The 13,636-nt window shown below is 35.3% G+C and overlaps 1 protein-coding gene across 4 annotated transcripts in view; it reads left to right on the top strand.

Moving 5' to 3' along the window:
* The window catches only part of TBC1D8B (TBC1 domain family member 8B), a 56,788-nt gene extending 45,504 nt beyond the window's left edge, over positions 1-11,284 (top strand). For 2 of the 4 annotated variants that reach the window (XM_045881046.2, XM_045881063.3), the window contains exons 15-21: positions 1,545-1,613; positions 1,789-2,044; positions 3,012-3,077; positions 4,544-4,627; positions 5,675-5,731; positions 6,734-6,831; positions 8,808-11,284. In XM_045881046.2, coding sequence (XP_045737002.2) covers positions 1,545-1,613; positions 1,789-2,044; positions 3,012-3,077; positions 4,544-4,627; positions 5,675-5,731; positions 6,734-6,831; positions 8,808-9,212 — 1,035 coding nt within the window. In that variant the 3' untranslated portion in view covers positions 9,213-11,284. The remainder of the gene's footprint in view (positions 1-1,544; positions 1,614-1,788; positions 2,045-3,011; positions 3,078-4,543; positions 4,628-5,674; positions 5,732-6,733; positions 6,832-8,807) is intronic. The other 2 variants (XM_045881055.2, XM_045881070.3) reach the window with 2 other exon arrangements.
* The last annotated feature ends 2,352 nt before the right edge of the window (positions 11,285-13,636 follow it).

A 13,636-nucleotide genomic window follows, 5' to 3' on the forward strand; every position in this document is an offset into this window, starting at 1 on the left:
TTGATCAAAGACCTTTCCATATCTTGAGATTATATATTTTTCCAACTTTGTTAATGTAGTAAATTATATTAAGGAATTCCTAATGTTAGACTTCTGTTGGATTCTTGAAATGAATCCTATTTGGTCATGCCATATTGTTATTTTAATATCCTGCTTTGATGATTTTGCTACATAGCTTAGCTATGTTCTTTACATCTGTGTTTAAATGACACTGGCTTACAGTTTTCTTTCTGTGTGTGTGCTAACTTTAGTTTTCATATCAGAGTTGTACTCATGTCATAGAATGAATTTTGGAATAAAGTATATTTTACTATGCTTGAGAATAGTTTAGATCACATAGGAATTATACATTACCTGAAAGTTTGAGTAATTGAGGCTATAAAACCATCTGGATCTGCTGCCTTGTGGTAGAAGGCAGATTTTTTTTATTACCTTTTCAGTTCTGTCTGTTCAGAATTTGTTTTTCCTGGGTTAATTTTGGTGTTTTATTTTTTTCCTAGAAAATTGCCCATTTCATCTAGACTTTCAGATATATTGATATAAAGCTTATAGAATTCATTCAACAGATATTTAATGCTACCTCCTCTGTGCTGGACACTTTTAATAACCTCTATACCTATGTTTATATTATCATTTTACTTCTCAATGATGTTTATTTGTGCTTTCTTTTATCTCCCTTGTCAGATATTTGTCTATTTTACTTTTTTAAAATTAGCCAACTCTTTTATTGTTTTATTTTTATTTATTCATTTTATTTATTATTTTTAATTTCCACTGTTTTATTAATTCTTTTATCTTCGCCCTTGCTTTTAAATTTCCTAAATACCAAAACCATTGTACCATTGATGCTTATTCATCATGTAGTAGGTTAAAACTACATATTTTCTGGGGCGCCTGGGTGGCTCAGTCGGTTAAGCGTCTGCCTTCGGCTCAGGTCATGATCCTGGAGTCCCGGGATCGAGTCCCGCATCGGGCTCCCTGCTCGGCGGGGAGCCTGCTTCGCCCTCTGACCCTCCCCCCTCTCATGTGCTCTCTCTCTCTCTCATTCTCTCTGTCTCAAATAAATAAATAAAATCTTTAAAAAAAAAAAAAAAACAAAAAACAAAAAACTACATATTTTCTAAGCTTCTTCTTGGATTATGTCTTTTGGCACAGAGAGGGGAATACACATCTCTCGCGATGTCTTTGAAGTGTTTAATGACAGCCACACTTGATGACTTGACAGATTGCTTATGTGGCAAGAGAGGAATATGTGGAATGAGACTTAGAATACTGTTGCTTATATTTATGAACATTAAATGGATGTCCTTTGGCAATGATCTCCGGCTATGAAGGGATGAAGGTGAAAGTACATGTCAGAGTAGAATTGAACCGTAGTCTATGTACAACCTTTTTAAAGGGCAAAATTGGTGCATTTATCTTTGTTATTCTTTTTAAAAGTTAGAAGAAAATTATTTTCTTCTAGCAGGAGATTTCTAAATGGATTCAAGGAGAATTTCAGTACTGAAGTGTTAAATTCTAAACTGCTTTTAATCTTTTTACAGTTGCGTGTTGTATCACAAGATGTGAAATTGAGCCTTCATGAATTGGATGAACTTTATGTCATCTTTAAGGTACTGTTGTTCTTCTTCAAGTGAAAAAATAATACTTTTAAGCAAGATTTTACCACAACCACTCTTAAATATTTTATCTTTTAATTGTTTTAGTAGACATGCTTAAAAGAAAATAATTTTATAAAATTACTTTTTATGACTTACTGACTTTCCTCTTCTTATTTGTTTTTCATAGAAAGAGCTGTTTTTTTCTTATTATTGGTGCTTGAGTTGTCCAGTCCTGAAGTACCATGACCCCAGTCTGCCATATTTGGAACAGTATCAGATTGACTGCCAGCAGTTCAGAGCGTTATATCACTTGTTGAGTCCCTGGGCTCATTCTGCAAACAAAGACTCACTAGCCTTATGGACATTCAGATTGTTGGATGAAAACTCTGACTGCCTTATAAACTTCAAAGAATTCTCCTCTGCAATTGGTAGGATGATGTCCGGTAATTTTCTTTTTTAAAGCCAAAAATAGGGCGCCTGGGTGGCTCAGTCGGTTAAGCGGCTGCCTTCGGCTCAGGTCATGATCCCAGCGTCCTGGGATAGAGTCCCGCATTGGGCTCCCCACTCTGCGGAGAGCCTGCTTCTCCCTCTCCCTCTGCTTACTTGTGTTCTCTCTCTATCTCTCTGTCAAATAAATAAATAAAATCTTTAAAAAATAAAAAATAAAAAATAAAAAAAAAATAAAGCCAAAAATGAAGGTACCCCTAGAAATACTTGGTACTGCCTGTTATTGCCAGTTTAGTCAGATTTTATCAGCCTGAGTTACATTATCTCCAGCTTTAGCAATAAGTGGACCTTTTTCTGGGTTTATTACCAAAACTAAGTATATTGGTCTCATTTTGACCCAGCCCTCTCAGAAAAGCAAGCTGTTAGATATGGATGTTTTAAAGGTTAACATGAAGGAAGCAAATGTCTATGTCTCCCCCCACTCAGGCACATGGATACTTCAAAAGGAGCTTCCCCCTTAGTAAAAATCAACCACATAACCTCGAAAAGTGGTAGAGAAATAATCCAACAAACATGTACCTGCAGATAGTTCACCAGTTACATTGTTCCTTTGCTTTTCCAGACACCCCAGCATACTTTCTTATCAGGGATTGCCCCCTTGAAGAGGAGTTCTCTCCTCAAATGAGTCATAAGGCCTCATTCAAAAGAAAAAAGAAAATTTGGGTTGGGGGGAAGGGAAATCAGCAGGTGAGCATTTTTCCCTCTGATAAAGGGTATTTTGCTTATACTTGAAGAAGAGAGAATCTGGCTGACTGGATGGTGGTTTAACTGTTAGCTTAAGTAACAGAAGGTTTTTGAATCCTAATTACTGACTAATATCTGTATCTTATTAATCTGTGCTGCTGGAATTGATTGAATGGTCTTTGAAAACATAGTAATTTGTAATTGAATTTTATTGGACAGATATAATGTACAATGGAAATTTCACTGAGAAGCTTAAGCTGCTTTTTAAGCTGCATATTCCTCCAGGTAAGAGTTTAACAATCTTTAATGATATACAGGAGTTTATTCCATTTTAACAAGTATAATTACAGATATTCAATTTTAATAAATAACATAATTTTCAATATGATAAAAGGTCATTACTTCATTATGGCCCATGGATCGTATGTCCAGTACTTTTGCTGATATATAGTTACAGTGAAATCCATGGAGGAGATTCTGTGTAACAGATGGGTTCACAAGTTTCCTTCAAGTTAGTGGTCAATTTAATGATAGTTCATGTATAAGAACTACCTGACATTTGAATATTGGTATAATATTGAAATGTGATGTTGTTGTTATTGTTGTCACTGGGGAGTAGAATTTAACTTTAGACAAACTGCCAAACTCGTGGAATACTACAGATTATTCAGAAAAACTGAGACTAGGCAGCAGGAATGTTAAACATTTGGAAAGGAAGCAAAATAAAAGCTACCATTTATTGAGGACTCGCTCTGTTGAGACATTTGCTTTACATGTATTCTTTTACTTAATTCTCACAATATCTCTGAGAAGTGGTAATGTCCTTCCAATTTCGATGATAAGGAAACTAAGGCTCAGAAAGATTAAATTATTTGGCCAAGATCACATAGCTAATAAATTGCATAGCTGGGATTCATACTGAGGTCTGACTCCAAAGCTCAGGTTTCTTTCTATTCTATCATACTGCCCTAATGTTACCATATAATGCCAGTTTACTTCAGTGTTTTCCACTGACCTTAAGAGGCTGCCTTTCCCAGGCCTGATCCATATCTTGGGAAAAGAGTCTTAGGCTTTAAACTAAAGGAACATTGCAAAAGTACCACTTAGTTTAGATAGGGTTAATTCACACAAGGAAACAGCACCTCGTAATTTGTCTAAAGCTACACCTGGGATTTCTTTTAGAGTCTTCCCAGGATAGCCAGGAACCATTCTTTACCAGACTCAAACTCTAAAAGCCATCTTTGACTCTTCACACACTCAGATCACAAACAGAGCATTAAAAACCAAAGATAAACCACCTAATAATTTAATTATGGAGGACTTTACATTGTCAAGTCAAATTACTGTTAGAATGTTTAATGTTGCCGTGGAATGAATATGCTTTCAGTAGAGGATCAAAAATGGAAAGAAAAACCACTGTGTATCTGTTACAGCACTCAGCTTCATGTTTGCCTTATTATTGAAGATGTTCTTAAATGACTGAGGTTACATTTTCAGAGATTTCAAAATGCCAGATTTTCTTATTTCAACTTGTATTGGCTCTCAGAAAACAATTAAAAAGCAAGTAAGAGAACTAATAGAACTCAGAGTGATCAGGTACTTCTTATTTGCTATAGAGTAGAACCTCTTCTACATTTCTTCACATGTGTCTTTCTTATAGTGACCTTTTATTTAACTCTCTGCCCCCAGATTTGCTTGACCCGTTTCTGTCCCTTATTGTTAGTAAATTGATTTGGGTTATCTGTTTTCAGCTTATACTGAAGTGAAATCTAAGGACCCTTCAAAAGGAGATGAACTTTCCAAGGAAGAATTACTTTATTTCAGTCAGCTCCATGGTAAATATCTGTTAAAAATGTACCTTTTTTAATGATTAGTCACTCAGAGATCTTCCTGGCTTAAATAATTTTTTACCCAGCTACCATTAATAAAATTTGAGTTAATTATACTTTATATTTCTTTTGTGCTACCATAACACTTAGCACAGTGCTAAATGCATGGTAAGTACCCCATAAATACTTGACTAATTAACTGAAATGTGTTTTGGGTTTTGATTTATGGAATTTTTTGTCTACTGGAGGATTAGAAAGAAAATGCATTTTGTTTCTACTTATGTTGCAGAAATTTCTAAAATGTATCCAGCCATTTTCATGCCTTGTTAAAATACAGTGGAAACAGTAGAATCTTTGATGATTGAAGGTCATAGCTATTATTCCAACAGTGGATACTTATTATAAATCACTGTAGGTGTAGGAGACAGGGATGAATCTGTCTCCAAGACATAATTTGGAAGTGTTATAAGCTTATTTTTGTATCCTTTGCCTCTTTTTCATAAACATGGGTATCTTATAGAGAGATAAGTCCTGATTAATGTATGTTTATAGTTACTATATGTTGGTGTTTGAACATTAAGTTTGAAGAGACCTTATAAATCATCTCGTCAAATCCCTTAATTTATATAGATAAGGGCACGGAGACACAAAACGGAGAAGTGACTTGTGCAAGATTTCACAATGAGGTATTGCCACAATCAGGATTAGTAGCTCAGTCTTCTGATCTCCCGCATGCTTCTTTCCCCTAATAATAAAAGTAATACAGTTTAGTTTGAAGAAGGTCACAAGGAAGAAAATACCACCAAGAAATAAATAATATTTGGTATACTTCTAGGATTTTTTAATATAGATTTTTTTCCCTGTGTTCTTTCTACTATAAAAGTTCTTGAAATTTTGTCTTCTGATGAGAGGAGGTCATGTCAGCTAAAATTGGTTTCCTGAATTGAAGAAAATAACATGTGCCTGAGTCTTTATATAAAATATTATTTTACTTTCAAAAGGTATTTACTTGTTAAATATTTTAGAAAATGCAATTGTTTTCTTTTCCTCTAGTTTCTAAGCCTACAAATGTGAAGGAAGCAGAATCACTAAAAAACAGCCCTGAAAAAGGTACTATGATTAGGAATATCATTTAGCTTAAGTTATTGTTTTTGTGAATAGGGTTAGCCACAAAGGCAAATAGTGGATTCCCTTTAAAGGCTATTGATTTGTCCTGAGAGCCTTTTCACTTTTGTGTGTTAATTTAACAATTTAGTCTTTCTTATCTTGATACTTAAGTCTCAGAACTTAGAGTAAATGACCCATATTCACTTTACTATTTTGAAAATTATGTTTAATTACAAGAGTTAGTAGATAATAAAAGAAATTTAAACAGAAGTCTTCATACCCCCACTGAACTCCACCCTGAAGTAAATGTGAAAGCATTTTGTTCTATATCCTTTCCAGACCCATTTTTATGTATACACAAACACACATAGACATCTCTTTTATAAAAAAAGAAACATTCCATGACTACTTCTACAATTTGCTTTTTCAATTTTGTGATATATCATGGACATTTTCATGTCAGTACATTTGGATACAACACCTTCCCTAGGTTGCTAAGTATATCTACGTAGTTTTCCAGTAAGTCTCAAGTAATTATTAATAGTCACGTTAATTGTCTTCATTAAACTCTTCAAAGGAATGAATGGATAGTAGTATTTTGGGTTTTTTTAAGAAGAGCCACCATAGACCACTTCAGAATCTGCATATTAAGAACATCATATAGAAGCTATTTTAAACTTAATAGTATGCATGAGAACATCTACATGAAGTTTACATCATCAAGCCAGAGTGTACTGTTTAATCTAAAATGCATCCTTCTCCCTCTCTCTTCACATCTTCCCTAATCCCCAGCCTTCCCAAAGTACAAGTTTTAGTTTAATGGAAATAGAGAACATATTCTGAAAGCCAGTGGGTGAAATGAAAGATAAATTCAGATAATTTTCTGGGTTATTTAAAGGTAGAATCTTGTATCTTAAATAATTTCCAATTGTAGTTATTCCTTCTGAGATTTGGGGAAATAAAGTGAACTGTTCATTATGAAATGGTTTTATTCCACTCATACAGGCAAAGGAAAAGTTGATATTCAAGCATATCTAAGTCAATGGCAAGATGAGCTTTCCAAAAAAGAAGAAAACATTAAGGATTTACCAAGAATGAATCAGGTATAGTATTTTCAAAGAAAAAATTCTAGGTTCTTCTTTGTTTTTATGAATGTAGGTGTATCCAACTCTAAAATAGTTAATATACTATTACAAAAATAGTTAAGTAATCTATGTATCATCTCTGTAAGTTTCAGATGAGCACAGAAGAGTAGGAGCAAATTTTTAAATGATTTCCTACTTTAAGCATCTAAATGCATTTAGTGTTTCAGAATAGTTCCTCTGCTATGACAACATTTGTGACTATAGAAAAGATGTATGTATAAACATACATTTCAGTGATTCCTATTTCCAGCTTTATTAGAAGTGTTCATTTATTCAGTAAACATTTTTTTTAGTGCCTACTAGATGACAGACCCAATGTTAGGTACTAGGAATAAGAAGTTACTAAAATAGGTCACATGCTGGTTTCTAATCATCTTGTATTTGAACCTGCTCGAACAATACTAATGACTGCTACTTGACACAATTCTAAAGCCATCTCTTAAACACTGTTCAGTCAGTTTATGTTCTTATGTTTTTTAAATTAAAATCTGTTGGTGATTAGATACTGAGGATTCCCAGAACTTTACCAAAATGAGAACTATCAAATAGCGGTATTCCTCGTGGACTGGGTAATTTGGTAACTGAATAAGTACCTTTTAAAATGAATTAATATGATGTTTAGTCTAAAATTTTTTATAAATAAGCAGTACTACAGACTAAGGTAGAAAGAGAAATAAAACTTAAGAGTTCGGTACTATTTATTTTGATTAAGTACATCCTTTGTATTTGCTTTTTATTTACAGATAAACTTTTCTGTTAGGGTGATTGACTTACTGTGTTAGAATTATTTTTTTTTTAATTGACAGATACCTTTTAGGAATGTCTATAGATTATTAGGGGCAATTAGCAAACACACCAGTTTATTTCTCCACTTGGGTCCCACCTCAGCCTTTAAAGAGAAACATGTCTAAATGGGCCCTGTGGAGCTCCCTTGTACTGCTAGATAGTTCCCAAAACATTCTTCTATAAATTTAAGTCATCCTAGTTGAGCTGCCCACTGTAGCCCTTTAGAGAGATCAAGGGAAACTCCTTATTAAGCCTTTCATTAATATTGGTTATTGAATGAATGATTAACATGTAAGGAAATAGGTGAATTTGCCTAATTAAAAGTACCACTGGGGCACCTGGGTGGCACAGCCAGTGGTTAAGCGTTTGACTCCTGGTTTCAGCTCAGGTCATGATCTAAGGGTCCTGAGATCAAGCTCTGGGCTCAGGAGGGAACCTGCTTCCCCTCTTCCTCTCCCTCTGCCCCTCCCTGCCTCAAATAAATAAATAAAAATCTTTTTTAAAAAAAAGTACCACCTAGGGGCGCCTGGGTGGCTCACTTGGTTAAGCATCTGCCTTCCACTTGAGTCGTGATCCCAGAGTCCTGAGATCTAGCTCCTTGCTCGGTGCGGAGCCTGCTTCTCCTTCTCCCTCTGCAGCTCCCCCTGCTTTGTGCTCTCTCACTCTCGCTCTTTCTCAAATAAATGAATAAATAAAATCTTTTTTTAAAAAAAAAAGTACCACCTAACATTGAGGGAATGATGGCAGGTAAGCTGCCCAAGAATTATTGTGTGTGTGTATATGCATGTATGTGTGTGTGTGTGTGTATATGTGTGTGTGTGTATATATATGTGTGTGTGTGTGTGTATATATATATATATATATATATATATATATATATATATATATATATATGTACTGCTATTAGGCAACATATGGGAAGATTTAAAAGGCATTTTAAAGGGCATTTTCTTCCATGGTTTATACCCATCTTTCTAGAACCAAGATTTATTTATTTTTTTAACCAAATCATTAGTTTTTTTTTTTTTAACTTCTATGGTGAGGGTTAAATGGTACAGATTCTAAATAGGAGACTGTTTACTTCTAAGTTCTCTTTCTTTTTGCTAAGTCTAATATCAAATGTGGTATTTCTAACTTATGTCTTTCAGTCACAATTCATTCAGTTTTCAAAGACCCTATATAACTTATTTCATGGGGACCCTGAAGAAGAGTCGTTATATCAAGCCATTGCTGTTGTAACGAGCCTTTTGCTCAGGATGGAAGAAGTTGGAAGGAAACTACATAGCCCTACAGCATCAGCCAAAGAATTCTCTGGTACAGTCTGTGCTTCTGGAGGACCCAGTGAGGGGAAAACAGAGAGCCACTTGAAGAAAGATCCCTCCTCTCTGAGGGAAGAACCTCAGTGGTCATTTGCATTTGAACAGATTCTTGCGTCTTTGTTGAATGAACCAGCATTGGTGAGGTTTTTTGAGAAACCCATAGATGTAAAAGTGAAACTAGAAAATGCAAAAACCTCTCAGTTAAGCTGTAGAACCAAGATGTATATCTCTTAACAGGAATTGCCTATTATAGACAAGTTTACTAAGATTCCTGTAGCTGTCAGTTTGATTCTTGGGAATAGGGATCAGGGATTTATCTTGTTACCAATGTGCTTGAAGGTTAAAAAAAAAGATATGTGGAAGCACAATAATTCATTGCTTTGTGGTAATCTCTGATTTTGATATTCTTCATTACAAACGAACTTTTTATAGTTCACATGATATGCAATATCAGGGGAATATGCTAAATGTTACCACCAGAGGGCACTACCATATCACTTTTAGTAAGAAAATTCCTAATTTGTGCTGCTATTTACATATGAATTACTAACGATTTTGAACATGTGATGTTATGTTTGAGTATTAGTGATGCTGACATGTCATCGATAAACCCTACTTTCTAAATTGCCTCAGTCCTATTAGAATGCTTTAGAAATCCAGGCTCTTAGATCTATAGCCTTAATTATCTAAGTGATTACCATACAGGGACCTCATTTTCAAGTTATCTAAGTGAAATAATACTAACTTTTTAAAGTTAATATCATTCAGTTTTCTAATAATAAATGGTTTTTTAGTAACTTCTACATTCTTCCTACCTGAGAGCAGTTCAGAAGCTGCTGACACACTTCTAACTCTGTGACTGATAAAAACAAGTCAAGAACTCAAAATTCTGGGCTAATATAAGGAGAAACAATATTGGATTTAATTTTAAGCTGGATAAAGCCAGTCTCTTCAGAAGGGTTAAGAAACAATTCAGTTAACTATACAGGTCTCTCATTAGACTGCGCAATTACTTGAAATTCTTCTGAGCACTGCTGTTTGTGACATTTGTCTCAGAGCAGCCTGTGACTGCTTTGGTTCTAGCTTTAGATTTTGAATTTTCACCAGTCATGTTTTAAGTTACATTAGATAGACTGAATTACTATGTTAGTCTGGCAAGTCATAAAGTATACTCGTGTGTAATAATAGTTAAGGTAATTGCTGGTGTCTATCTAAAAAGTTTTGACCATCTATCTGATTTAGATGTGTGATTTTTATATTTTATGCTGCTTATATTTCAGTCATTACAATGAAAGCCCATTTAGAGATAATGGGCTTTTGTTAGCACTTTAAAGAAAAAAAAAAAAAGCAAACCACACCTATTCGATCTTCTGTGCTATTTTTGACAAGAGCAATTTATTAATCAATTGACTTAGGAGATTGTGGGGAGAGATCATCCATTGGAGCTGCTTTTTTCACAAAAGGCTTTGGTTTTAAGCCCTTTGACTTTTCAGATATGAAACAATAAAAGGGCAAAAATTCTTAGGAGTAACCCAAGATGACGCCCTTTCTGGAAAGGAATTGGTATAGTCAACCTTTGACAAGAGTCCACTGTGAACAAGGCCTAACACAAAGGGTACCTTCATCACAGAAGATGTTATTTTCAAAGAGATTCAAGGATTTTAAGTTGATCCTTTAAATTTCATAAATTGGACTTGGCCAAACACTTAATAGTGTTGTCTTTAAAATGATTTGGTCAACTTTTTCTTTTCGAGGAAATTATCACTTAAAGATACAGTTGGTAAATAAGCATCTATGCCTTTTCTCAGAAATGATTTGCTGAAATGTGTCCAAATTTTAGAGTTTAGTTAATAGTTTATATGTAAACTATCATACATCTGCTATTTTGCAATGATTGTTAAATTATAGTAGGTCTAGAAATACACAAGGTTCTGTGCTTATATACAAAGGCACTATTGCACATACTCTGTTGAATATTTTGTCAATTATATTTACAAAAAAAGATACTTTCTTAAGAGCATATGTTATTAATATTTGATATGATTTTGAAGTCTGAATATTGAAGTTTAGCCTATATTAGTTACAATTGAATACTTAGATTTTTGAATTGCAAAATGAATATAAATGGAAGTTTAAAAGGCAAACATTTATTTTCTGTGTCTGCAAGAGAAATAAGATGAACACATAGTTTTATAGTTGCTACCTTGTTAAGCAAATGAGTTGTTCTTAATATTAAAAATCTTATATAGTTGTGTTGAACTGAACCACTGCATTATACCTTATACATTAAATTAAATGTGTTATAAGGAGGCTTTACTTGTCTTTATAAAAATAAATATTACAGGGGCGCCTGGGTGGCTCAGACGTTAAGCGTCTGCCTTCGGCTCAGGTCATGATCCCAGGGTCCTGGGGTCGAGCCCCTCACCGGACTCTCTGCTCAGCAGGGAGCCTGCTTCTCCCTCTCCTGCTCCCCCTGTTTATGTTCTCTCTCTGGCTCTCTCTCTCTCTGTCAAATAAATAAAATCTTGTAAAAAAATAAATATTACAAATCTATTACAGTAAACATGAAAAATTGTTTACTAAAAGATATTACTGTTATTTATTACAGTGTATTTTTATTTACACTTAATTCAGTTATCACTTGAGGACTTCTCTATTAGTTAAGGTTAGGTTGCAGAGAACAGAATTCACTCTAATTAGTTAAGGCAGAAAAGATTTATTACCAGACATTAAGTGGCTTACAGAATTATCAAGGGGACTGACTCTAAATTGAACTTTGAAGAACAACTTCCAAAACTACACCACAGAACCAGGCCACCAAGGGAGTTGCTAATTCTTCTGCGATTAGAAAACTGCTACTTCCTGCTACCATGATGAAAAGCCAACACCACAGCTGCTACTTACAGATCCATGCTCCACCTGCTATGATTTATACCAGCAAAAGAGATGCCAAGCATCCCACCTCTCACCACCCACACTCTAGTGACTAAATTGCAATAGAACAAGCAAACGTCTTCGCAACCATGTTTACCAGCAGAAATGGCAGAAGCATAGCCTTCACCTCCCTTCTGCCATTCAAGTCTCAAGAGTATGCATCTGATTGACCTATAATATATCCAGAATCCTAGTTGCAAGGGAATCTGGAAAATATCCTTTTAGCTTTTTAGCCTCTGCAGTACAGGAAGGCACACTAAGAGACTAGAATGGACATTGAGCACTGCATTTGTTTTCTATTGCTGTGTAACAAGTTACCATGTCACACATTTATTGTCTCACCATTTCAGTGGGTTAGAACTCTGGGCTCAGCTTAGCTGGGCTCAGCTCTCACAAGACTGCAACCAAGGAATCAGCCAGGCTGGTTCTCAAGGGAAGGCTCAACTGGGGAAGAATCGACTTCCATGCTTACTTAGGCTTTTGGCAAAATTTATTTCCTTATGGTTATAGGTCTGGAGGCACCAGCTTCTTGCTGTTAGTCAGCCAGAGGCTGTCCTCAGCTCCTAGAGGCTTCACTCAGTTCCTAGCAGCTGCCCTCAACTTCTTCAGGCTGCCCACAGTTCCTTGCCATGTGGACTTCCCCCAAATGGCCACTTACTTCATCAGTCTAGTAAGGAGTGTCTCTAGAACAAGACGGTATTTTACATAATGTAACATCTCACAGTGGTGGCATCTCATCCCCTTTGTCAAATTCTGTTGGTTAAAGGTAAGTCACAGGCCCTATGCACTCTCAAGGGGAGGTTACACAATGACATGTACATCAGGAAGCAGGGACCATAGGGGGTACATCATAGAGTCTGTCCACTACAAGTACCTATCTATGTTATCCACCTCTTTTACCATGCAACATACCCTTCTTCCCATGTTTATACATAAGAGCTAATAGCATCAATGGAAAGCTGCTGCCTGTCATGACATAAATTCTCATACAAACAAAAATACATTAATCCTCTCTCCCGAGGGAAGATCCAAGTTTCTATTGGTCACTTGGATCCATGGATGAGTGATACCTACTTGTCCTAATTTAATCTCAGTCCCATCTTGATATCCTGTAATGTGAACTAAACAAAAAAAAAGTTAATTACCATAAAACTCGCCTTATATAAAACAGTAGAGGGAAAGTAGGGAAATAAACTGATTGCTATATATAATTACGTACCTTAAAGAGAAAGGGAGAAACTATGAGTAGCTACTATAGTCCTTATTTCTGCAACTAGTCATGAGGCTGTAGTTGTATTTTTTTGATTATCACACAATAAATTAACTTCCTTTTGCTATACACTTCTATGAATTTTAACACAGGTATATATTCCTGTAACCATCATCACAATTACAGAACAGTTCCAACACCCCCCAAAACTCCCTCATGCTATCCATTTATAGTCACACTCTCCTCCCACCCAACAACCACTCATGTTTTCTGCCCACCATATAAAAGATCAGATGTTTGCTTTCCCAGAATCCCCACCTCCTGTGGCCATGTGACCAAGGATTGGCTAATCACATGCTTCTGCTTGGAATTTCTTAATATATAGCAGAGCAGGATGGAAAGTGAGGTATACATTCTGGGGGCAGTGGTGGCATCTTCACATTAACACTCTGGTTCTGACACAGGACTTAAAGTGCTTTTGGATGCCCAGACTTTATTCTCCCTTTTGGAGGGA

Source organism: Mirounga angustirostris, unplaced genomic scaffold (assembly GCF_029215605.1).
Source record: "Mirounga angustirostris isolate CCGP_5_RB_7025 unplaced genomic scaffold, mMirAng1.0.hap1 SCAF_11, whole genome shotgun sequence".
NCBI classification, from domain to species: domain Eukaryota; kingdom Metazoa; phylum Chordata; class Mammalia; order Carnivora; family Phocidae; genus Mirounga; species Mirounga angustirostris.